Source organism: Erpetoichthys calabaricus, chromosome 8, assembly GCF_900747795.2.
Source record: "Erpetoichthys calabaricus chromosome 8, fErpCal1.3, whole genome shotgun sequence".
NCBI classification, from domain to species: domain Eukaryota; kingdom Metazoa; phylum Chordata; class Cladistia; order Polypteriformes; family Polypteridae; genus Erpetoichthys; species Erpetoichthys calabaricus.
Genome location: NC_041401.2, coordinates 41183997 through 41211236, shown reverse-complemented (window position 1 = coordinate 41211236; position 27240 = coordinate 41183997). Strand labels below are relative to the sequence as shown.

General features: G+C 37.0%; 1 protein-coding gene across 2 annotated transcripts in view; it reads left to right on the top strand.

Moving 5' to 3' along the window:
- Window positions 1-26343, top strand: part of LOC114656489 (acid-sensing ion channel 4-A-like) — a 49345-nt gene extending 23002 nt beyond the window's left edge. For both annotated transcript variants that reach the window (XM_051931010.1, XM_028808151.2), the window contains exons 6-11: window positions 4902-4958; window positions 5965-6118; window positions 6795-6886; window positions 6967-7046; window positions 13471-13575; window positions 24499-26343. In XM_051931010.1, coding sequence (XP_051786970.1) covers window positions 4902-4958; window positions 5965-6118; window positions 6795-6886; window positions 6967-7046; window positions 13471-13575; window positions 24499-24612 — 602 coding nt within the window. In that variant the 3' untranslated portion in view covers window positions 24613-26343. The remainder of the gene's footprint in view (window positions 1-4901; window positions 4959-5964; window positions 6119-6794; window positions 6887-6966; window positions 7047-13470; window positions 13576-24498) is intronic.
- Window positions 26344-27240: the final 897 nt, after the last annotated feature.

Below are 27240 nucleotides of genomic sequence, written 5' to 3'. Positions count from 1 at the left end.
GGTCGAGGAGACCCTGAAGAGGTGGAGATATGCTCTAGAGAGGAGAGGAGTGAAGGTCAGTAGGAACAAGAATGTGTGTAAATGAAAGAGAGGTCAGTGGAATGGTGAGGATGCAGGAAGTAGAATTGGTGAAGGTGGATGAGTTTAAATACTTGGGATCAACAGTAAAGAGTAATGGGGATGGTGGAAGAGAAGTGAAAAAGAGAGTGCAGGCAGAGTTGAATGGTTGGAGAAGAGTGTCAGGAGTAATTTATGACAGACAGGTATCAGCAAGAGTGAAAGGGAAGATCTACAGGATGGTAGTGAGATCAGCTTTGTTATATGGATTGGAGACAGTGGCACTGACCAGAAAACAGGAGACAGAGCTGGAGGTGGCAGAGTTAAAGATGTTAAGATTTGCATTGGGTGTGACGAGGATGGACAGGATTAGAAATGAGTACATTAGAGGGTCAGCTAAGGTTGGACGGTTGGGAGACAAAGTCAGAGAGGCGAGATTGCGTTGGTTTGGACATGTGCAGAGGAGAGATGCTGGGTATATTGGGAGGAGGATGTTAAGGATAGAGCTGCCAGGGAAGAGGAAAAAAGGAAGGCCTAAGAGAAGGTTTATGGATGTGGTGAGAGAGAACCTGCAGGTGATGGGTGTAACAGAACAAGATGCAGAAGACAGGAAGATATGGAAGAAGATGATCCACTGTGGCAACTCCTAATGGGAGAAGCTGAAAGAAGAAGATTTTTATGTTTAGTGTTTACATTGAAATTGAAAAGAAATCAGTTTTATCTCTCACTGCAAAGCTGTAAAATGTTACATTCACAAATAACTGGAATTGAAAAGTATTTTTTTTGTATTATTCAAATAGTCCTCTGAGAAATACAACTTGCTGCGGAAACATTTGTTAATTACTTACAGTCTGCCTTGGCATCTTGTGCACTGCTGCTTCCGTATTAGATGCAGCGATGCATGAAGTCAGTATAGTCTCAAACTGCATTTGTAGAAGTTACTGAGGAGGCAGAAGAATAAATAGTCTTTCTTTAGCCTTATCAAAAGTAAAGGTACTGCTGACCCCTCAACAAAATCAATGGTTTTAAGGGACCATGAATGGCCGTCAATAACGTGGAAACCTAGAACTTAAAGTTACTTACCGGTTCTAAAGCAACCCCACTAATATTAATAGGTACATAACCCCTAGTAAGTCCACTGGCGTCTAAAATCAGCTCCATTGTTTTTTGTTATTGAGGGACATGTTGTTATTGAGCCATTTAGTGAGACTTCAACCTCCTTCCAGTAGGCTTTTCTCATTATTGTCATCAGAAAACTTTTGAACAGTAGAACATTAGAAGAATCTTGATAAGAACTGGCCACTCAGCCCAATAAAACTCACCAGTTCTAACAGCCCAATAAAACTCACCAGTTCTAACTACTTTATTTCCCTAAAATAACATCAAGTTGAATTTGGAAGGTCTTTAAAGTTCTGCTTTCTATAACTGTTCTCCAACTGTGTCCTTGATATCTTTTTGAACTAATTTTAAGATAACAGCCTGTTCTGATGTACAAGTTCCTTTCAAAGTTTTAAAAAAGTAAATCATGTTACCTTTCAGTGTCCATTTTCTTAAACTTAAAAGGTTCAGCTCCTCTAATCTTTGCTATAGCTTATACCTCTCAGTCCCATAATTAGCCTTTTCTCTGGACTTTTTTTAACACTGCTATGTCTTTTATGGAGCCTGATGACCAAAACTGCACGTAGTACTCCAGGTGCGGTCTCAGTGGTATTTTAGAAAGTTTAAGAGCGTCTTTCTTTGACATGTATTCTGTTCATTGTGCTACTGTATATAACCTAATTCTGTTTCCTAATGGCTTTTGTACACTATCTAGATGTAGATGGTGACCAGTGCACTACAGTTCTAAAGTTCATTCCAATATAACATTTCTACTTCATACTTGTAATAATTTGCATTTACTTACTTTAAATTTCAACTGCCACAAATCTGCCCAAGCCTGTATTCCCACAGTAATTGTGGGTGAATTGAAAAAAAACTCCATGGGTTCTGCACTAATCCCAGATACAAGTTAATAAGTTCCAAAAGGTGCAAACGAATTAGTCATGTGCATTAAACAGAGTTTTTTTTAGTTAGAATTAGGAGAAATGTACAGCATGTTTTGATAGGTTCTTTGTTATTTTGTTTTTTAAGTGTCAGACACTTGATTCGATTTTTAGTTATACAAGGTTAAAGCCCTCATCTACACCTGATATGTGCCAATAGTATCTATAAGGCCCTTGGCTAAAACCCCAAATGTCAAATACATACAGATTGCACACAAAAAGGCTAAAAAAAGCATTTTGAGATGTAAAATCCAAGCAGTGTGTGATGCAATTTTGTTTTTTCAGAAAATATGAAATTAAGATTAAGCGATTCAAAGTATTAGTATAGCTTAATTAACAGTATAGCATTTGCATTGTTTTCTAAAACAGAGTTATATAAATGTATGGAGACCTAATAAAGTTCTAATTTTATGTAAAAATGTCTGTCTGTATGACCATCTATGCAACTCTTTTGTCACTTGTGTCAAGGAGAAAAACATACTTGACTACAAGCTAGGCAAGGTAGATCTAATTTCCAGCGTTTCCAGGAAGCATGTGATATATATTCACTTTACCATGTCCTTGGTCTGTGACAGCTATCATCCATCTGTCTTTGCTAGACATATCTACACTGGAAGTTACCTGGCACACAAACCACCTTGATCTGGACGCAAATGGTTTTTGGGTTGTCAAGCCTCTTACCCATACTTTTTGATTCTGTAGTCTGGGATCTTATCCTTCTGGTCACTACACAAATTTTGTAAAATTATTTGAGGATGGATATATACATATATATATATATTAGTACTAAGTGTTTCTTTCAAAAATGCAGAGTTCTGATTGATATCTACTGTATAAAGTGTTTGTCTCTAAATGGAATCTTTCTCAGATAGGCAGAGGAGTGTAATTTCTCAGGGTTGAAATGCTCTCTCTATCTCATAATTTTCCCTTTTTGTCTTTTAAATAAACAAATAATCACTGCACTCTGTATTGTAATCAAAAATAAATAAATATATTAATTCTTATTTGGCTGATGTGTTTATCCAAGGCGGCTTATAACATTTGAGATAAAATTGGTAACATTTCCTTTTGTTGTTTTCAGTTGAAACACAGGCAGACAAAGTGATTTGCTCATGGTCACGTAGTGTCGCTAGTGGGATTTGAAAGTCCAACAACAGCATTTAAACCATGCCATGCTGCCTATAGATACACATGACTTCTTTTGAGTGGAATGGATACTATAGGAACAGAGAAATCCATGAAATACTAATGACATACTTATGAGTAGAGGTGATCATTTTAAACTCCCAACCAAATAATTGTAAAGGAGCAAATCAGACATTTGAAATAATAAAGAACAATACAGGAGAGAGAGAGAGAGAGAGAAGGGCAGCGATGGTTCGGATTTTCTATGTGGTACTGGTAATGTAATCAAAAAGATAGCAATGACAAATTTAAAAGAAGTCAAAAGATGTTCACTTTTATTTTATTGTTTGGATGCATGATATAATTGCACATTTTAATACATAAGAAACAGATAGATGTATACCTTGAAAGTGTATCTTAATGTTTTTGGAACAATGTAAGAGATTGGAATTCAGGTACTCCATTTTTATATGACAAAATTTAATTTTATAGCATTAAATTATCAGTTTTTGTTTTTTTGATACCATGTAAGTGGTGCTGATAATTATTCTTTGTATATGATATATAAAGATCAAGATGAAAAGGGCTCATTTAGGAACTGAACCATTATGTCACTGGCTCACAGTCAGATGTGCTACCATTTATGCTATCAATTGCTACAAAGATCACTCTTTCCAATATTAACTTATGATACATCATTGCAGTTTTCTTCATTTTTATCATGACTAAATACAATTTTCAGTGAGGGTGGATTTTTGTTGCCTCAGGTAATGCAATTAATACATTAGTTAAAATGTTATTTCCTTATGTTTTCTGCAAACAGCCAAGCATTTTTGGTCAGCAAGTCAGTCAGGGACTTGTAGCTTTACAGTGTATACAGCGGAATACTGATGTATCAAGCCACTCAAGCAATTGTTACACTATTTGAACTTCACTAGACAATATACTTAGCCTATGCACAAAATTGTTTCTTTCATTGTATTGCTTTTACCCTTTCGCAGTATTTTGGAAAGCATAAGAAAATCATTGAATCAAACGTTTTTAGCATTCATCCGACAGAGTTATTTAACTACTTTGTGACTTGAAATAATTTTCACAGCTTTTAGCCAACTTAGTATTGTAAATGAGCACATGAGGAGAAATGATGCGAAATCAATCTCAATGCAAAGTTCATTCTAATTCTCAAGAATGCTCAATCTACCATTCAGTATTTATTTTATAGTAAACTTTCAAAAGCCCATTTCCATTTCCAAACAATGCTTTGTTGTTTACATTGTGCAACAAAGCAAGTGGTAGCAATCTGTCAGCAAGGGAGTGTTTAATTATACTAGACACAAATACAAGCCAGTAAATATTTACACTCTTCAACCTTCCAAAAATTAGTTTGCATTGTACACACAGTTTATGGGAAGAAAGAATGTAAAGATATTCTTGTCTCTAAGGAAATATCAGACAGAAAGAGAAGGCTTTAATATAGTAAGTGCAACTGCTCAGCTATGGATACTTCTGTTTTGTAATAACTGTTGTCCAATTTCTTTCTTAGAAATTCTGTATACCCAGTTATTTTGGTTGATACTCACAATCACAGTACATTCTTATTTTCACTCTGGAATGTTAATAGTAATTTTTGTATGTCAGCTCTCAGTTTAAATTATTGTATTTAAATTATGTTTATAGGAAATGAAACAATATGCTCTCCAAATTTCTACATTGAGTGTGCAGATGATGCCCTTGGTAAGCGATTTTGTTTTGATTTATAAAACTTTGTAAAAAAACACATTATTATATAAAAAAAAGTTTTAGTAATATAGAAATCATGATTATTTCAAATAGATATTGCCTTGTTTTTGCATCCTAAAACGTAATGTAAATATTTCTTTACATACTGTACAGACTTAATTGCAAATGATATATGTAATTTAATATTCTCGCCAAGGTGTAAGTAACATACATGTGAATTAGATTTCATAAGTATTTAACATTTATTAGTATTTTTATTATTAAATATATGACTAAGCAATGCAGTAAATTTAAATGAAAACATAGATTTTTGCTCAATACTTTATTTACTGTACCTATTTAAAAGGCTCAAATTAAAATTACAAGATATTTAGACCAAACTTTCTGTCATGTTGTTTTCTCTCAAGCTTATACAATTCCTAAAATGGAAAATGATAAATAATTAGTCTTTCTTGTAAACCTGTTGTCACGTTTTCTTTCTAAGAAGTGCAGTATACCCAATGTTTTAAGCTGATACTGAAGACTGAAACAGCTATAATACATCTGCCTTCTGGTGAGCCTATTTGGCTGGTTTGTTGGATATTTAGCTGCACATCTGTTCAAAACAATGTCAGTTGTTCAGGCTGCCAGTAAGAGAAATTTGCTGGAATCCAAATATCTATTCTAGTAGCTGTTTCATAGAGGCAAAGGTATATGCATCAAAATATTGTTCTGAAGAAAATGCCATGAAAGAATGATAGAGAAAAAAATGCAGCACTCTTCTTTATATTTTATATAAACTGTGAACTCTTGCAATAAGGAGACAAGGGTGCGCATCTTGGGTGTTCCCAGCATGAGGTTTGCCTGTTCTCCCTGTGCATGTGGGTTTCCTCCCACAGTCCAAAGAGATGCAGATTAGATGGATTTATGTTGCTAAATTGGCTTTAGTGTTGGTGTGTGTGTCTGTGTGTTTCCCTTAAATGATCTAGTTTTTATACCTTCAATATTTGTTACATTACAGCTGCCTTTCAAAAGAATTCTACAGATCCTTGTACTTGTGAGACTCCATGCAACCTAACACGTTATGGAAAAGAACTTTCCATGGTGAAAATTCCAAGCAGGGGATCAGTACATTACTTATCCAAAAAATATAACAAGTCAGAAGAACACATAAGGTATCTGTAATGATTACACGTATTTTATCTGTTTTATTATAGGTCTTCCACAAAGAATCATTTGAATGTATTGTAAACCTTGTTTCTAATAAGAAATGTATTTTATAATATCTGCGGTGGGTTGGCACCCTGCCCGGGATTGGTTCCTGCCTTGTGCCCTGTGTTGGCTGGGATTGGCTCCAGCAGACCCCCGTGACCCTGTGTTCGGATTCAGCGGGTTGGAAAATGGATGGATGGATGGATTTTATAATATGCTTTAATGTCTTGTACAGTTCGAACATGGTTATTTGAAAAGACAGTTTCAAAAACATCCACAAAGACCAATGATTTAAACACTGTATTCATTTATACAACAACGTACTATATTTTGTTTATTTAATGTGCATTTAACTTTAATTTACTCAATAAATCTAAATGCTGCAGTTACAGTTGTTTTCTTTTTTTTCCTCTTTATAATTATTTTGAAGTAGATCACTGATAAAAATCTAATCTCGTTTTCATGTATTTTTATAATATGGTTATAATGGTTACATCTTGTCTGTGTATACAGTAGGTGTGTAGTTTACAACTCATATAAACACTTCTAATAATACACATTTTCCCTCTGCAACATCTACTGTTTGTCATTTACTAAGAAAAGAAAATATCAGTTTAATTATATTGTTTTTCTGTGCAGGGAAAATTTTCTGGTTTTGGACGTTTTCTTTGAAGCTCTAAATTATGAGACAATTGAACAGAAACGAGCATATGATGTGGCAGGGTTACTGGGTAAGCATTCAGTTAATAGTTTTTGTACTACACATTGTTTTAATGCCTTTACTGTTACTCATGAATTTTTTTTCAATTAGGTGACATAGGAGGTCAGATGGGATTATTTATTGGAGCAAGTCTTCTCACTATTCTAGAAATTTTAGATTACATCTATGAAGTAAGTAAACATTCACAACTAAGAAAGTAATTAATCATAAATAAGCATAATCAGTATTTAAAAATGTATTTAAAAAAAGCTGTCACTTTTCATACTGTATAGTAAATAATAAATTACAAAACATTATTCTTTGTACTATTACAGACAAGGGTCATAATATTTTTTTGTCCACTGCATTCATATTGCAGTTACTCTGATTGATGAAGTCCCTACAGTACGGTTTCTTCTATTTTCTAAATCTCTTGTGATTTCTGAGTAGTGGCATCCATTTCTGCAATCACTCTTTCTGCATTCTTTAACATAAAGTAATAACCTACCGAATGGGTTTTACTATGTACACTGCTTAAAAATATTAAGAGAACACTTAATCTTCAATAGAAAGTAAATTCATCTTCAGGGATATCAACCTGTCCAGTTAGGAAGCCTAAGCGATTGTGAATCAACTTCACTTGCTATGGTGAAAATGAAAGTGACAACAGGTGTACTGCCAGAGCCTTACAAAATGGCTACTGACCAAACTGACAGAAACAGACTCTATGAGAATAGCATGAGGGCCCGACGTTCTCTAGTGGGACCCTTGCTAAAAGCCCATTTCTGAGTAGCTCGATTGCCATTTGCCAGAGAATACAATTGGCATTTCTGCCATTGGCACCTCGTTCCCTCCATAGATGAGAGCAGTTTCACACTGAACACATGGGACAGATGTGAAGGAGTGTGGAGATGCCATGGTGAATGTTATGCAGCCTTCAACATCACCCAGCATGACCAGTTCAGCGTTGGGTCGGTGATAATCTGGAGAGGCATATCCTTGGAGGGTCATACAGACTTCCACATTCTAGGCAACGGTATCCTGATTGCTTTTAGGTACTGGGATTAAATCCTCAGAGCAGTTGTCAGACCTTGAGCTGGTGCAGTAGGCCCTGGGTTCCTCCTGGTGCAGGACAATGCCCAGCTTCATGTGGCCAGAGTGTAGGCACTTCCTGGATGACAAAGGCGTGATTCCATTGACTGGCTCACACATTCCCCAGATCTGAATCCAGTTGAGAACTTCTTAGTCATTATGGTGCATTACTGGTGCATCTGATGCCACCAAGTAACACCACAGACTGTTCGGGAACTCACTTCTGCCCTGATCCAGGTCTGGGAGGAGATCCCCCAGGACACTATCCTCCGCCATCTTATCAGGAGCTTGCCCACACGGTGTCGGGAGTGCATACAGGCACGTGTCGGCATACACACTACTGAGTCACATTATGAGCTTCTGGGATGAAATTCACGCAAGCTGGATCAGTGTGATTTCAATTTTTGACTTTATTTTTCAGTGTGATGTTGAATCCAACCATTAATGGGTTGGTGATTTTGGTTTCTTTTGACTATTGTTACATCATTCTCTCAACAAATTACACAGTATTGATCAGTAAAGATTTTCTACTTAAATGTTTCTTTCATCAAGATCAATGTCAATGTCGCACCCTAACGCAGGTTCTTTTTCTGCAGTTATATTCTTGAATAGAAGCGCACTTGTTCTGTTATATTTGTACCTTTTGTGAAAGTGTTTATTTGATATTTGGAATTCAGGCTTAACACATTATACACTTCATGTCTACATTTTGTCAATTATTACTAAAATATGAAAAACGTTTCTGTTTTAACGATGTGTTTACTGTACATAGATTGTTGTAGACACGGAACACACGTGAAATGCATGTGTTCCAAATAACGATATAGTATTTATAAAAGGTGTCATTTTGCTTGACTTCTCACTCTATACAACTCCAAGCAACTGACACGCAGGTAAACAGACTTGAGCTGCGGGGTGGGGGATGTGATAGCAGACTGCTTACTGCTTATCGACACATTTACAGGACAAAAGACGCTGATGGAGAGGTGTGGAGCGACTTACGGTGGGACAGATCTACGAGTTTTTTCATAGGCTCTGGTAATTCTACTGTTGAAGAATTTATTTTTAATTAAACACTGGGATCCACTATACGAATTCCTTTCATAATTTTAAATGCTTTGGTCTAGTCACCTCTATTGTATTTTTTTTAAATTGGAAAAGTTCAGCTCCTTCCATGTTTTCTAATAAATCATACACCTTTGTCCCAGAATCCTCTGTGGACTTTCTCTAGCAGTGCTATATTTTTGATTGTACAAAGTACTCCAGGTGAGGCCTTGCTAGTTTGTTGTATGGCTTAAGCATAAATTCTTTTGACTTGTATTTCAAACATTGAGCTACTAGGGGGCTCCGCCCCCTGCTCGCTTCGCTCGCCAACCCCTGGTGTTGGGAATGACAAAGAGCGTGATGTATGAATGAGATATAGAATAATGTGACGGTGTAGATGATGCAAATAGAAAGCAAACAATAAAGTGTGTGTCACAGTGTAAAGGTTTATTTGAAAATTTCTTTGTACACGCCGTTTAAGTGTAAAAGGTAATTCCAGCTCAGAACTTGTAAGGTCATTTAAGATGGTTATTGTTGTGATCAGAGTCAAGTTTGTCAGAGCTTAGAAAGAGTTGTGTCTCTCCAGGAAGTAATGGAATGACTTGGGTATTAATGTTTTCCATATTAATATTTTTTGGACATAATATAGTGCGTTGTGTTAAAAGGGGCATTTGGTCTAATGAGATTGCTGTTCGAAATGTCTCTGTAACTAAGTTGTCGCAGATAAAGGCTTGAGGAATTGTAATAATATGTGCCTGAAGTCCAGCTGTATTGGTGAGTGTACCATCTCTCAGTTGTAATAAGCAATTGTTATGATCTGGTTCTGGACATCGTATCTTTTTTACTAACTGTATCTTTTGAAAGCAATGCCAATTGTCTGCGTATTTTAAGGTGCACTGAACAATAGCTGAGTGCATGGCATCTGGAAGAATAGCTAATCACTGTCTAAAATCTCCTCCTCATAAAAGTACCTTTCCTTCAAATCGAATATTATTATTCATAAACGTTTGTAGAAGTTTATGAATGGTGTTGAGTAAGTGACTTCATGCCATTGAACATTCATCAATAAACAACATTTTTTCAAGACGGATGTCACGTGCAGTGCCACCGTTAATGTTCATAGTGGATACCGATTTGTAGGATCTAATGTAGTTGATAAAGATTTCACTTTCAGGTACATCGTCAGTTATAAGCCTCTGTAGATATTCAGTATATGAATGTAAAGAAGGCAGTCTAATTTGACCCTTTTGACAACAACGTGTAAATGTATAACTTGTATGGCCAGTTGTTTCTTCAGGGAAGTGAACTGAATGACAATGATTGCAAATGACATTCATTAATCCAAATGAATTTTACTGGTGTATGTTTTTCTTGTGCCATTTGAGAGGCGCGTTGTTGCATGTGTAGTATTTGGGACGTGTTGTTTTGGAGCTGTAATCGATTTGCCTGTGCTGTGTGAGAAGCCCGTTGTAGCCTTCGCTGCCATTAACGTATGTCTGAGACGGGAGGTGTTTCGTTTTGAATCCGTGCCTGTTGCGATGCAGCACTTTGATTGATAGTTTGCGTCATGTGGATCTAGGATGTAGATTTGTGCATATTTGCGTTGTTGATTTGTTTCAGGGTGCACTGTTCCAATGCGATGCAGTATTTGTGCACATATGCGAAAGTAGTATGGGCCATTGCCTTTTGGTGGCCTGATATTTACTCCGGTATATGCAAAAGCAAATGAACCATTGTAGGATCTAATGCAGTTCATAAAGTTTTTACTTTTAGGTACATCGTTAGTTAGAAGCTTTAGTTGAGCTTTGCGTTTTTGGAGTCGAGACATTGTTTCTTTTAGAAATATGGATAAGTAATAAGGAGAATTGCACTCACTGTTAATATGGAGCCTTTTCTGCGGTTGAACGGTTAATAGTGCCTTATTGTAATGAGATCCACCTATGCTGCATAGCCGTCTATTTTGTTGTTTCTTTCGTGTTCGTTTGTTTGTTCCTGTTATCCTTTCCTTTTCGTTTTGTACCCGTGACCGTGTATTCATGACTTGTTTCTTTCTCAGCATCCGAAATATGGATAAGTAATAAGGTGGGTCGCAGTCACTGTTAATATGTTTCCTTTTCTGCAGTTGAACGGTTAATAGTGCTTTATTGTAAGGAGATCCACCAATGCTGACACCTATGCTGTCTAGTGTGAAGGTGTTGATGTTCACTTTAGAATATGTGGCTTTGGGTGTCACTTCTTATGGATGTGTGTGTGTGTTTGTGTGTGTGTGGGGGGGGGTTGAGGATTGTTGTCGCGCGAGCGTCTTCTTTCTTTTTGTGTTCCTGTGTTTTGTTGAATCCCCCTCTTTGTGTGTGTCCCGTCCCTTGCTTGTAGGGTCTGTGGGGTGGTTTTGTGTTCTTTTTTTTGTGTTCCATGGGCTTGTTGAATCCCCCTCTTGGTGTGTGTCCCGTCCGGTGCCTGTAGGGGGGGGGGGGGGGGGGGGTGCCTTGCTGTTGTGCACGAGCCTCTTTTTTTTTTTTTTTTTTTTTTTTTTGGGTCTAGTTTCGTGTGCAATGTGTTTCGTGCTTTGCTTGCGTTTGAATACTTTTTTATGTGCCGTTTCCTTTTTTCGGTGCTCTTTGCGCCTCATTTCTCAATTTTTCCTGTGCTCACTCCTTTTTTCTGTGGTCTTGTCCGCCTCTCGCGGCCCCTCATCCGCCTCTCTCGCCCTCTTCTATCCGCCTTTCTCGGCTCCTCAGCCGACCCTCGCGGACTCTTTTTGCGCCTGCGCAGTACGTCTTTTTGCAGCTACGGCCCATTGCCGGATGTGCCTGCGTCCATCATCCGGTTTAGCATTCTCGGTTAGTAATATGGATGTGACCTAACATTATGTACACTATCTTAATGCAGATAGTAACAAGTGCATTATGACTCCAAGATTTCTGTAGATGAGTGTACTTTCAGCATTCAGACTTCCCACTGTGTGTTCAAATCTATTACAATATTAAAAAATCTTCAAATTTCTACTTCCTATTTATAATAATCTACATTTTCTTGTAATACCTTAGCTTCGTTAGTAAACAATTTAAACACTTGATAGAGTTAGAACATCCAGTATTAATTTACAAAATGATTTTCATAAAGTACTCCACAGGAGGCTAAAAATTCAACAACAGGTAGCAGCGATTCAGGGCATGCTGTTCAGATTTATGCAGGGTTGTTTTAAACAAAGCACAATGATGGATTTTGATAAAAGATAATTTTCTAAATGTAGTTAAGTCAAACATAGTCCACAGTAAGGATCTGTTAAATCTGGTTAAATTTACAAGTGATACTATATTGGGTGGATCAGCATATACTTCGCAAAATGCTTTACAACAGATATACTTGGCCAAATTCCAATTTAGGTGACTAGATTTCAGGGTAAACAAATGTAAAGTTTTACTAATAGCTTATTATAATCAGAGCAAAATATGAATCCAAAACTAGAGTGTGTCTTCAAAGATCAAAAATTTTCCAGTATCAATTATAAGCGTAATAGAATGATGTTGTAGTTTTAGTCACTTTATTAAAAGATGGACTACAGCACTACAGAAAAGTTGAAAAGAACCGTACCATTTCACTGCCATTATATTGTACAGTTGTGTCATGGGAGAGATGTATGAAATTATAAAGGTGGATACAGACTGCTGTTTTAATAAAAGGAATGTTCTTCGGGAGGAACATAAGGGAACAGATGTAAGAGAATTATTCTAAAATATTTTACATGATATTTTTTTCAAAAGGGAGTGAAAATTGTGGGACCATTTTGACTGAAAGTTTAGTTAAAAGTAGTGCCTTGTGGGACTTCATATCTCAACTTAGCTTTATTTTAGAAAAATTACTAGAGTAGAAATTAGCCATGTTTGGCAGAAAGTCATGTTCATAGGTTATCTTTTATGTTTTGTTTAGAGGTAATAAAATAACTAAAAGATGCTTGTAAATATTTACAATTTGATCTGTCCTAATTACAAAAAATGTAACTAAAAAAATATCAAAAACAAATTTAGTAGTATGATTTCACTATAGCTGTCATAGCTGCCAAAGAATTACTGTACATCACAGTCTATTATAAGAATAATGAAACTGAATGGTGATTAAGAAATAAATAAATAAAATTTAATCAGAAACGCACACATACTGAAATAAAAATAAAAAGTTTTTGCTATCTAAGTGTCTACTTTCAGTATAAGGAATTAAGATTTAAAGACAACAGTTGTGCATAAGAGACAGTTGAAATCATGCACTGCATATGATTCAGACTGGAATCTAAGAGTGAAATACAGTATTGATTAATTAATGTGTCAATATAGATAAGAGTGAATTATGTTCATTGCTGTAGAACAAGTCACTGAGACAGCTACTGAGCTCATTAGCAGTAGTTGAATGCTTTTAACCAGCCTTGTCTAGTCATATTGTTTTATTGCTACCATGATCATTAACTTTTTTTGTCCTCCTCAGGTGATCAAGGACAAAATTCACAGACTACTGAAACCTCAGAAAGAACAGAACAAGAGACAGTCAAGCAGTGTAGCTACATTACGACTGGAAGATATGAAACCCCAGGTTATTTATTTATTTATTTATTTTAGATTTTGACAGAATGAAAAATAATTATTGAATAGCTTAAAGTAAATAAAAAGAATACAACTTTCACTGCTAGATAGTTATCCATTTTCTTAAACTGTCTGTACATTATTCAGAAAAGGGGGGGGGAGTAAAAAATAGAAAAACAAATGGATAAGACTGGCTAAAAACAAGTCTTGTAAATGTGAATTTTGTAAGTTTGGTATTCTGAGGTGGATAAATTAAATCCATCTGTCATAAAGGCAAGGAATGCCACAGGCTATGCTGTCAGCATCAGGAGCAAGACAGGTAAACACCCTGGATGGGATTCTGGTGCATCAAGAGACAAACACATTTACACACCTACACATTCATCCATACAATAGTTTAGGGACTTGGCAGTCACATTTTAGGAATTAGAAGGAAAATGAATTACCTGGAGAAAATGCATAGACATGGGAAGAACAGAGTATCTGGATATAAATAATTACCAATGTGGCAAACAAACTAAAGTTTTTATGTGTGGAGATGCGGGTTCAACCCTCCCTATACTCACTGTCACAGCGAGTCTTAGAAAATATAACTGCAAACATTCCATGGGTGCAGGTTGAAGAATTGCCTTACATCTAAAGTAATAAAATAGGAGGAACCTGCCAAAAATTGAGGTAGAAATGATTTTTTAAAACATTCTGTAATTCATGCAATTAAATTCTTAAAAGATTATGAGGGGCGCTGTTTTCAGATTGGCGTGATTCCAGCCTAGTGCCACTTTATGATGAAAAAAGGAATATTCAAGTGTACAAGTCAGCAGCCATGCCACATGCACTTAAGAACAGGTCATCCACCTGAAGTGAAGCATACTTGGATGGGAGACCATCTTGGAAAGGGTTGGGTTGCTGCTGGAAGAGGTGTTAGTGAAGCCAGCAGGGGGCGTTCATCCTGTGGTCTGAATGTGGATCCCAATGCCCCAGTGCAATGATGGAGACACTGTGCTGTAAAAATGGTGCCATCCTTCGGATGAAATGTAAAAAAACTGTGTGGTCATAAAAGATCCCTGGGCATCCTTCGTAAAGAGTAGGGTGTAACTCAATGCCCAGGCTAAATTGCCCACCATGGCCTAGTCATTCTGGCCCCCTGATTTTCCCCTGTCTCTAAATCTCCTTTACCACCTAATAGCTAATGTATGGTGAGTGTACTGGCACAAAAATGGCTGCAATTGCCTCATCCAGGTGGATGCTACACATCAGTGGTGGATGAAGTGGCTCCACTGTCAATGAAGCGCTATGAATAGTGAGGAATGTGCCATATAAATGTAAGGAATTATTATTATTACTATATCTGGTAAAAGTGAAACACATCTGCATATCATTTGGAAAAAATAAGTGTGGGAGAAAGCTTTTAAGGGCTTTGTTATGTGTTCACTGTGTAATAACATTTTAAAGTGGAAATCACAAGACAGTAGGCATAACTTAAGGACAAATCATTAGCTGTGTGGCCTCATTTTTGGCCATCATCGGTTTTGTTTATCAAACACCAAGAACCAACAATTTGACTGTTGATAAAGTCAGTGATAAAAAATGGTGTGTCTGTTGCATAAGGTAAAATAATTTTTTGTTTAATTTTATTAATGTGTAAAAGCAGTTAAATTATAGAATTGCAGATTTCAAGTAAAAGTTTGTTATTTAGTCTTCACTGTAGTAATATTTTTACTATTACCTTTTTATTATATATATTTTTTTAATTGTTGTGTGGCAGCTGTGAGCATGCACTTCTAGCAGGGTATGAAAACGAGTAATAAAAGTGGTGGTGTCTTCCCATTTGAGCTAAAGATAAATTTCTTCCTTGTAGAGACACTGACCATCAATTGATGATGGCACATTTATAATGCATTAACACGTTTTACTTACTTGAGTCTTTGGCATCATGTATTTTGTCTTCATTTTGTCAGCGACAAATAGCTCTGGGGTAACAGGTCAGCGTAAATTTGTTGCATCCAGCACTTGGTTTCAGTGACAGGATTTTTCTGCCAGGCATGTTTCTTAACCGTTACATGCATGTTTACCTTTGATACTGCAAATTCTGATTGCAACAAGTGATGTTACCCCAAAGTGTCATGGAAAAAACTTTCTCTGTATTCAAAGAAGGCAGTTACGCAGTCCAGATTAGAATGCAGAGCAATACTGAGAGCAATACCGAGTTTTGCACAAATGTCTCAGTCCATGGAGTAAGCAATTAATTAAAGAATTCATCTGCTTTAATACTTTTTCTAATTATTATTACCTCATCTAATGCATCATGTCATCTGACTCTTAATATGCAGAACTTTATTACCCCCTCCAATCAACTAACGACACCAGTAATTTCTGACTCATGTCGATTCTCCCATTATTCTGAATGCCAGTTTGTCAACAGATGTATTCAATGGATCTTTTCATTGATTTTACCACTGCTTCATAGGATGGGTGTATGGGTTTTCCTATCAGTTTGTCCCTGCTTTCTGAAGGCATGGTTGTTACTCATTTACCTCATTCTAACCTAGGAGAATTACATTGCTTGGTTTCTCTGAGATGAGACAGAGACCTCATGTACTTAAGCATTAAGCTATATTTAGTTAACCCTTGAGTTACATTCAATCCTTTTCCTTATGTTAATTTATTCTGTTATAGCTTCATATATACTTGCAATAGTGTATAAAAGATTATTATATATTAACTAAAATTCCATAAAAGTAGGGTTGCAGAAATCAGGGCTTCATAGTAAACTAGCTTTAAGCATTAACGTCAAAGAGCAACGTCACCTGTGTACTTTTAAACAAACTCACTCACGTTAAAGCTATTTTTAGGTATGACGAAATGTGCAAACACACATTATGCTGCACAATTCAACCAAATGTTTGCAATTAGTGACTTTTATTTTTGTTTGCAGTAAATCCAGAACCTTGAGTGCAGAATCCCCATGTATTTGAGTGTTTTCACCTAGACACTGCAATTTCTTCCCACGGTACAAAGCATGCATATGGTTATTTTCAGGTTACACTAAAAATGCTCTCTGTGTGTATGTGTTTGATATTATCCAGTCTTAGATGGGACTCTAAACTTGGTGTGTAATCTGATTTTACTAATTTTAACAGAACTTCTCATATTCAAATGCAGGGAAGACTTTTTAAGGATTGAAAGGGATTGGCTAATTTTTGAGGGATGCATTTCTGGAGTTTTATTTTCTTGAGTGTACTCTTTGAAAGGGGGAAATATGTTGTCATTATTATATTTACTTTTGTTTGTTTTCTTTATATCTACCTTTCGTCCAGTGCAGGTATGCAGAAAACAGGGCCAATATTAGGCTCCATGCAGGAAGCAGTTCTAGATGAGTTACCAGTCTAAAGTGCACTCTCTTATCACAAGTCAGTTTAGAGTCACCATTCACCCCTAACACGTATGTCTGTAGGATGTGAGAGGAAACTTATATGAACCCATAGGAATTTACCTTTCTAAATCCATACGGTCAGTGGCAGGCTGGGATCTCTTGCATGTATAATTCTTGAGTTGTTGAAAATAAAATCAATTTGGAAACAACCATCTGTACTTCACTGAGGACTGTTATTTTGTTAAGTAACAAGAAACAGTTTTACAGCATCAGAAAATGTGAACAGGTGTTGGATTAATTAATGTAAAAAAGCAAAGTGACACAGGTATGGCTGGGTTTGGCTACAAACTGCTGTGGATAAGGGTGTTTTTGAATTGAACTGAATGGTTGTGAGCTGGTTTGGGTTTGATTTTCAGTACTCATTGAATTATTTAAAACAAACCCACATATCTGTAGCTGTTAGACAAAAACATTAGCCTCTGAGGCTATACTGTGAATCAGCTCTGGGCTGCAAAGGTCCACATCTTAAATTAAGATTGCATTAGTTTATTAAGGTTTATTAGAAATTTACTGGTAAACAGACAATCATGTGAAAAGCACTTGTGTATAATGTCTAATCTTCCAATGTACAGTATATAGGAATATTGTTACAGGCTGCCAATGGTAATCTCTTCAACCTGTCTTGTTGCAGAAAAAAAATAAATGTTTCCAAAAATTTGTAATATAATTGCAGCAGTAAAAAATTATAAACAGAGAATTTAGAATAATAAAATCTGTACTGGTTCTTGGTTAGATAGGTATAAGATGCTAAGTTTATTAATTGTGTATGCCAGACGTGTACCTGCTTTTCTCATATCATAACATAACCTTTCTTCCATTCAAATTGTGATTAATGGTGATAGTTGGAGCTAAAATCCAGTCCTAGACTGAACTTCTCGCTTATTTAGATTTATGCTTATTTCTACTTGTTATGCCAAATGGCCAGAATATGGTATATATTTTATTGTGCTGTTTCTTATCTTCCCCAATCAACAATTCCCTTCTCACAATAAAATGTCAATTTTAAAAGAGCATGAACACAAAAAGCATAGTGCGGACCGCAGAAACACCATGCAGCCTTATTTCTCTGATTTTCTTGGTAATCCGTCTAACATGGTAGGAGACGTTTGTGCTTCTGTCTTTAAAGTGCTTTTTCCTTTGTCTGACATTGTTAGTTACCTTGCAGGTGTCTACAAGTGTGCATTGTCAAGAGTGAATTTTCTTTACAAGAAATTCAATCAGTGCAATTTTTTAAATCAATATTTCTTTTCAGCCATTTTCTCTGAGCTATGAACATATAACTGTGGCAGGTGGCATCATTTACATTCAGGTGTTAAAAGATTTATGCAGTTACTATTTGCAGTATTGCACATTTCAGTATTATCAAGCATTGCACGTTTTCTAAACTGAAGTAAGCAGGTTTTAGAAAGACACATGCCATGTTTCTTGAGTGTCTTGCTCTCACTAGCTTTCCTGAAAAGAAACATACAAGTGCTCATGCATAGAAATCTTTTTTTTTTTCTTCCCTTCAAGCGTTTCAAACTGTTTAATCTATACAGTTCTCATCATGTTGTCAGACAGAAAATGGATGCTTCACTATACTCTGTATTTTGACACACTGAAATAGTCTTCAACAGATATGAAGACACAGCAGAGAAAGTGAATGAATGACAAAGAAGTGTAGAACATATATGTGACAGAATGACAAAGCAATAGTAAAACATGTAAGGTAACAAGTTAGAAAATGTGTGCATGGTGTAACATTCAGGAGCTTTCGAAGATTGCACAGGCGCCGTATCTGTCAATGGACTGAGTTCAGTAGGTAGAATCCCAACTCAATCTAGTTCAGGGTTTGGCAAAAGGCTGAAAATAGGCCTGGTCAGGACTCTAGTCTATCACAGAGACCACATTCACATGCACACATACATACATGCAGCACAATTTGCAATTAACAGTTTAAAAAAAACCTGTTGAAAATAAAAAAAAAAACATTTGTAATGAATTCCTTCTGTGCTAGAGCATGTCTGGCCATTATAATTTTTACGAAATGGGACTTGCAAAGCTGTTCAGTTGAGACAAATGTTAAGGAATAACAGAAGTGAACGGCAAATTTTATTACAGTGAATAGCCATTATGAATATCAGATGAATGTGGCACTCTGATGGTAAATTATAAGGTGATCAGATTTTCAAAGTTCCAAGCCTGGACACTTGTGTAGCATGTATGCCCATGCATAAATCCCATGCACATTTGTTTTAATGCCTGCTTTATGTCATCAAAGAGGGATCAGGGGATGGGAAAAAATAGCACTATCACATATGAAGACATGATTCCACCTAGTGGTTGATGTGGAAAAAAGTAAATGCCTGTACTCTGTTTTGTCTGGGTGTTGGTCCTCGCTGTGATGCATTTCAAATTTAGCACAAGTTCTTATTTAACCTTTCCTCCTCAGGAGTGTTGACTGTGCTATTACACATATATTACATTGAAGGATGGTGCCCTGAGTATGTGGGAGGGGATTGGGCCTTGACGTTTCATATGCGCTGTTCTAAATATACTGTTTGTTTCTACAAAGTACCCTAAGTTCTTGTCTATAAGCCGCGGCTTATCTAAGGAAAAAAGTTGTGAAAATGAAAAAATAGAATATCGGCTTATACATAAATCCGGCTTATACAGTAATCCCTCCTCCATCGCGGGGGTTGCGTTCCAGAGCCACCCGCGAAATAAGAAAATCCGCGAAGTAGAAACCATATGTTTATATGGTTATTTTTATATTGTCATGCTTGGGTCACAGATTTGCGCAGAAACACAGGAGGTTGTAGAGAGACAGGAACGTTATTCAAACACTGCAAACAAACATTTGTCTCTTTTTCAAAAGTTTAAACTGTGCTCCATGACAAGACAGAGATGACAGTTCTGTCTCACAATTAAAAGAATGCAAACATATCTTCCTCTTCAAAGGAGTGTGCGTCAGGAGCAGTGACTGTCATAAAGACAGAGAAAGCAAACAAATCAATAGGCTTTTAAGTATGCGAAGCACCGCGGCACAAAGCTGTTGAAGGCGGCAGCTCACACCCCCTCCGTCAGGAGCAGGGAGAGAGAGAGAGAGAGAGACAGAGTTTGTTTTTCAGTCAAAAATCAATACGTGCCCTTCGAGCTTTTAAGTATGCGAAGCACTGTGCAGCATGTCTTTTCAGGAATCAGCTTTACAAAAGGTAGCAACGTGAAGATAATCTTTCAGCATTTTTAGACGAGCGTCCGTATCGTCTAGGTGTGCGAACAGCCCCCCTGATCAATCCCCATACGTCAGGATCACAGATAGTCAGCGCAAGAGTGAGAGAAAAGTAAGCAATCTAGCTTCTCAGCCATCTGCCAATAGCGTCCCTTGTATGAAATCAACTGGGCAAACCAACTGAGGAAGCACGTACCAGAAATTAAAAGACCCATTGTCCGCAGAAATCCGCGAACCAGCAAAAAATCCGCGATATATATTTAAATATGCTTACATATAAAATCACAATTTAAATGGCCGCTACGCGCGCGTGTTGACTCGGCGACGCCCAGAGCAGAAAGAACGCGCTCCGGCCGCTCCAACCGTGCCATGCGGGGAGTGAGAGAGACGCCAATATCTCACACTCTCTCCCCCCTTAAAGAAATTAAATGGGTGCGAGTGAGACCACTGACCTCCCTCCCTTCTATTAGTTATAGGTTATAGTACGTTCGGCTTATCCATGAGTCCGGCTTATCTATGATACGATTTTATTTTAAAAATTCGTATGATTTTTGGTCTCCGGTTTATACATGAGTCCGGCTTATAGACAAGAACCTAGGGTAATTAGATGGGCAGCCTGTTAAGACTGGGACATTTTGATATTCTTCGGTTATTCATCAGGCATCTTAGCCTGAAATTAGGACTGTCCCTGTCACCACTATGTCCTGTCACCCTAGTAAATTTTACTTACAGTGAAATAGTGAATTATTGTACCGTGCAGATAATTGATGAATTAAAGTTGGTTTAGTGTAAAGTTAATACTGAATAAATGTTTTTTTTAGTCTTGCGCATCATACCTCAGGGCATATCATTCATAGCTAGATAACCTTTTCTTTTCTTTGCTTGCATCTTATACTTTTATAACTAGAAAGATCATTTAACTTACTTGTTATAACTTAAGGCATTGGAAGGCCTAAAGTGCTGATGCTCTTCCTCTCCTTGCCTTGTTATCAAGCTGCTGAGAAGACCTCATAAAGCAAAATCAATTTGCTAATCCAGAGGTTTCCATGCATTCCTCAATGGACTTGCAGACAGAGCATTGCTATCCTGTGTGTGCTCGAGTTGCCAGTAGCAGCGAGTAACGTCTTTCCCATGCACGCAGTCTGGGTGTTTTATTAACTTGTGCTGGAGGTCTGTTTGCTGTCAGTAGTGGCTACAGGAGGTGAAAAAGAGGAAAATCTACAAAATATGCAAGATAGTGTCACCACTGTCAAGGTAAAACTGAAACAGTAAACTAATTATTTGTTGAAGTCACACTGAATGTTTCTTCATTTTAAGATAGATGACGAATTTGCCATTGGTTTTTAATGGAAGATTTTGAAATTCCAAAACTGTACAGAATGATTTGTTCAAGATATCTCAACAAAAGTTGAACTGTCTTAACAAATTTCCTTGAAGAATAAGTGTGCCACATTTCACCAAAATTCTTCCATGGTGGACCAAGTCATGCAGACAGACAGACATATAGACAAGGCTATTGCGATAGCTGCTTCAGTAATATGCAAATGCACATAAAAAAGACATTTATGATGACAGTCTCCCATTGATGATAAAAATATCCATCCATCCATCCACTTTCCAACCCGCAGAATCCGAACAGGGTCACGGGGGTCTGCTGGAGCCAATCCCAGCCAACACAGGGCACAAGGCAGGAAACAATCCTGGGCAGGGTGCCAACCCACCGCAGGACTGATAAAAATATGTGCGTAGAAAAGGATATCCTTCCTTAAATGTGCAGATCATCTGTGGCAGTAAGCTCATTATAAGGAACATTATGGCAAAGAGCTACAGTTGATTGAGCAATATGGGCAAACTGCAGTGCTAAGCTTCATCAAGATAAAGGTGAGTTTCATGAGGTATAGCATTTGGGAGACATCGCATAATCCCTGTCCCCCTGTGTGTTTTTATTTGTGACATACCCATCATCACTGGAAAAATAGAGATACAAAATGGACCCTGCATACACAAGACAAGTCATTGAGAGATGTAATATTTAATAGAAAGTCACTACTAAGCTTTGCTTCAGTCAAGTGCTGCCTTACAGTATTCTCCCAAAAAGTGTGTGAAGACGATCATTGCAGTCTGTGTGCTATGTAGCATTTGCTAAGCTCAGCAACACACACTTTGAGGAAATGAACTTGCAGGATGATCAGATCAGAAATAGTGAAGTGGACAAAAAAAAACTGTGCAATCAGAAACACTCATATTCAATGTTCCCTCTAAGCTGAGCGCGTGAGCAATCGCTCACACGAATTCAGAGCGTCGCTCATACTTCCCGCACGATCGCTCATTCCGACGGCATCGCTCGTACTTATCGCTCGATCGCTCACTCTGACCGTTGGAGTTGGTGCTCATAAATTTTTGGCTTAAACAAAATGTCGCTCATAAACAATGTTTTTTGCTCACTATATGCTACTCCTTAGAGGGAACATTGCTCATATCCAATAAATACGATTCATTTCAAGCCCTAAATCTAACCCTAGAGTCTTTCTGAATAAACACCCTATTCCTGGTTTAAGAATGCCCTCTCTGTATGTGGCCCACCACCTGTGTTCCCACACTCTCTTTTCCATCACATTCATTTTCTTTTAACAGCACTGCTCTAACATGATGACAACTAACCTGTCTGGTACACCACCAGCCACAGTCACTTTCTACTGTTTCTGCCCACAGACACCCCTTCATTGACACCACATTTTTTAATCTAGTTAATAAGAAGGTTTAGAGTTTTATCACTTCTGTCTCTAGTTTAGAAATTACCGGTTCCTCATATAGTTGTCTTTTTTTTTATTTATTATTATTTTTCTTCTCCCATACTGGAATATACAAGTTATCAACTGTCATTATTGCAGTATTTTAAAATAGTTGGTTCTTTTTTAATGCTGATTTATGTCTACCGAAGGTGTGTTTCTTGCAATACATTTTGTGTATACTTCATTTATTTTATTATTTCCTATACTTTTATTGTAAACATTTTCATCATTTGAATATTTAATGCGTAATGCTTTACATTGGGCATCTACTTTGATCTGCTACACACGTACATCAAAGCTACAGATGACCATGTCCCTTAAAGAAAACGTTTTTGTTTCACCCATGTGAGTTTCTCTAATGTCGCTGATCTATTTGCAAACTATAAAGAAACTGGACAAAGAGCTTGGTGGGAATCTAATGTGAACAGTAATAGTGACTCTCTCACCATATGTTATCAGGCAACCTGGCCATATTCCATTAGATAAGCATATGGCTGGGCAGTCCAGTGGTGTTTTTGAATTTGTGCTTCTCTTTGTCATTGTATGAATAAGGACAGCCAATATTCAGTATGCAGTAGGTTGGGGAAACCTTTCTAGCCATTAGGTATAACAGCCTGCTTGCTATGGGTTAACAATTTCACTTCACTTCTAGCTAGAACATGGGCTGGCACCAATTTAAATTTCACTTTTGTATCTGAGATCATACAATGCATGGAATAAATGAGGTTAGCTGTATCTGTATTTGCAAGCTGCCTGGGGAATTATGGGTAATTTGATTACTCTCAGCAGGCTGTCTACTTTTCATGTGTTCAAGGGAAAACAGCATTGGAGGCATTATTCTTCTATCTCTTTGGACTGGAATGGCCAGATGAAAGTGTATTCTGTGCTTTTAAAACGTATTTTATAAGATTTTAAATGTCTGTCATTGTCATTAAAATGTATTTGCTCTTTAGCTTTCTGGAGTACGTACATAAAGATAACTTGGTCTGAACTGAGGTGGGCAGCACTGTGGCCCTGTGGTTAGTACTGCTGCCTTACAGCTCCAGAGCCCTTGGTTTGATGCGTACTCTGAATACGATGTGCATGGACTTCCTACATTCTCACTGTTTGTTTTTGTTTTTTGTGAGGGGTTTTCTCCGGCCTTCCTGTTTTTCCTACCACTCATGTGTTAAGTTTCTTGGCAACTCTAAACTTGCCCTGTGTGACAGAGTGTGTGAATGTCCCTGTGATAGACTGGTGCTCCTCTGTGTGCTTGTTGGTACCATGCTTGTGTTCATTGCTGACATGATGGACTTCAGCCGAAAAATCCAGGCTGAATAATGAATGGATAAATGAAATGTACTGAATACAAACACAATCCAGAATGTTTTTTATATATCATAATCAATATAGAAATGTTTTATAATTCCATTTTATACAATCCCAGACTGGGAAGATATGCAAGCATGACTTTTAAAGATAAATCTGTATATGTAAGATCTGTTCTTATTTCCTTAGGAATCTTGTGAAATGATGAGAAGCCATCCAGAAGGAGCTTATTCGACGAATATCCTTCCTAATCACCCCATTCATCACTCACATCATGGTGTCTTTGAGGATTTTGCCTGCTGAAACTTCAGGATTATGGCCTGATCTTGCACTGTTTCCATACTGTATTTGGGCCATTTTATAAAACTCTGGACTTTTAAAGACGTTTGATTTTTTTTTTCTTTTCTTCTGCTGTCATGAGTGAAAGCTGCAGCCAAAGCCAAGCACCAAGACTGTGCAAAAGATATCAGTGATACAAAGGCATCAACTGGATGACATTAAATGATCAACAGAAGAATTGCGTCTCCCTGCCCTCCCCTCTTCTTGAAGAATATTCGGAATTAATTTGTCATTTCGACACAATATTACAGGGGTCAGCATAGATTACAATGAGGACTGTGCTTTGTCTAGGAACAGTTTGTACGTTAAGTTATTCCTTGACATATTTTTAAATATTATTCTCAGACTGTGGTTGTAATAAATCAATTTTTGCACATATATGAATTTTTAAACACAGTATTAAACTGAGGTAACTTTTTCATAGATGTTCATGTAAAGTATAAACTTTTCCTGTGCTTTTGTGTGTGTAACACAAGAAGATATTTTAAACATGTTAGAGGTGGCGCTTTAGCCAGGAAAGTAATGCTGATATTAAAAAGAAACACTGTTTTGTGGAAATAAACACCAAAAACAGATATCTTCGTAATAGTTCATGAATCCTGTTAGTAGAAAGGTGTTATTTGCATAACAAAGGAAGTCATCACTCTAGTCATTATACCACGATTTGTGTCTTCATAAAATAGGACATCCATCCATCCATCCATTTTCCAACCCGCTGAATCCGAACACAGGGGTCTGCTGGAGCCAATCCCAGCCAACACAGGGCACAAGGCAGGAAACAATCCCGGGCAGGGTGCCAACCCACCGCAGGACACAGACAAACACACCCACACACCAAGCACACACCAGGGCCAATTTAGAATCGCCAATCCACCTAACCTGCATGTCTTTGGACTGTGGGAGGAAACCGGAGCGCCCGGAGGAAACCCACGCAGACACGGGGAGAACATGCAAACTCCACGCAGGGAGGACCCAGGAATCAAACCCAGGTCCCCAGATCTCCCACTGCGCCACCGTGCCACCCATAAAATAGGACAGATTTAAATAAAAAAAAATCCATTACTTTGAAGTCTTCTATTACATTGATGATGACCACTTTACAAATCTCAGTCAGCACACGTCTCAGTCAATCGAGGAGTCCGCAAAATTGACAGCTAATTCAGTGAGCTTGGATGGAAGCCATAGCACTTAAAAAATAAGTTGAATATTTATATAATCTTTTAAAAGGAAAGGTAGTTTTTAAGCAGTATGGCAGGAAAAAAAGGAACTGAAGATGTCTTGATGAATGAGAAAATAGAACTGAAGGTGTAAAAAATAACTGCCTTTATATCAGAGAAATTCTACAAGCTAAGTGTGTTAAGTAACATCAGTAACCATCACCTCAACCATCAACTTCTTTCTTTCTGTGTTGTGTGCTTAGTTTCTGTGAGACAGGCAGATTAGTAAAAGTTATAATGGTTATCATATACTGGCTGTTCATTTTATTTAGCATCTCTTCTGTTTTCTTTAGCTTGTGTGCAGAATTTAATATTTTTTAAATATTTCAAATTTATATTTATATTAATGTGTCCTTTATTAAAAAAAAAAAGAAATATTAAGGATGTTTCTATATACAGTATATCTATGGGTCAGTATTTCTGATAAATAGATATACTGTACATATTAAGGACACTGTTGATTTTATTAAAAAAATAATAATAGTAAATAATTGCTTAAATTACCAACTGGCAATGCCCAGTTTCAAAAAATGAAAACTGTTAAATATTTGTTGTTTTTTTTTTAAAGTGTATTAATCTTAATGATTTTTAAAACATTTCCTATATTATTTTTAAAGATATAACTTGCTCTTTTGTATAGAGTTCAAAACAAAGCAGCCCATACACATCTAAACCTCATGTACTGCACCCGTGATATTTTGTACCTTAATACTTTTATTTTGGATATTTTCTACACTACAGCTTTAAACCATCTATGTAACTTTAAAGCCTCCATCATCCATGGAAGAGCCTAATAAAGAAAGGCTGAAGCAGAACACGACCTTTGTCTGGCCATTAGACCGCCCCACATGTTAAATGAAACACAAAGCTAGTCTTCAAATAATTCAGTTGGAACAGATAACACACATTCACAGATTTTTGCTTATGTTTCTTTGTGATTTCTCTTACTATCGGATGGCATTGCTGGAGATTCATTCCCTCTCATCTTCTCGAGTCATAAGGTATAGAGCAGAGCGCTGACTGGGCTAATGTAGCAACAACATTGCCATTTTTCATTTTAAATGAGTAGTCAAACATTTCAGATTTCTTCAGCATTGTTTAGTTTTTCAAAGAAAAAAAAAACCTAATGATGGTCTTTATTCACAGTACAACCTTCTCCTGTTGATCATTAGTAGAGGGTCACTAAAAATGTTGATATAAACTGAGCAACAGATTCCGTCGTGACGTGTTAGCTCTCACTTTAAATCTGAAAATTGATACCACACTCAGACACCTGTGCACTTTGCTTTTATTTTTACTTACATTTTGTACTCTCAAAATCTATCACTACTAATCCAGCGTTTAGTAGTAACTTAATTTCATAATGAGAATTGCT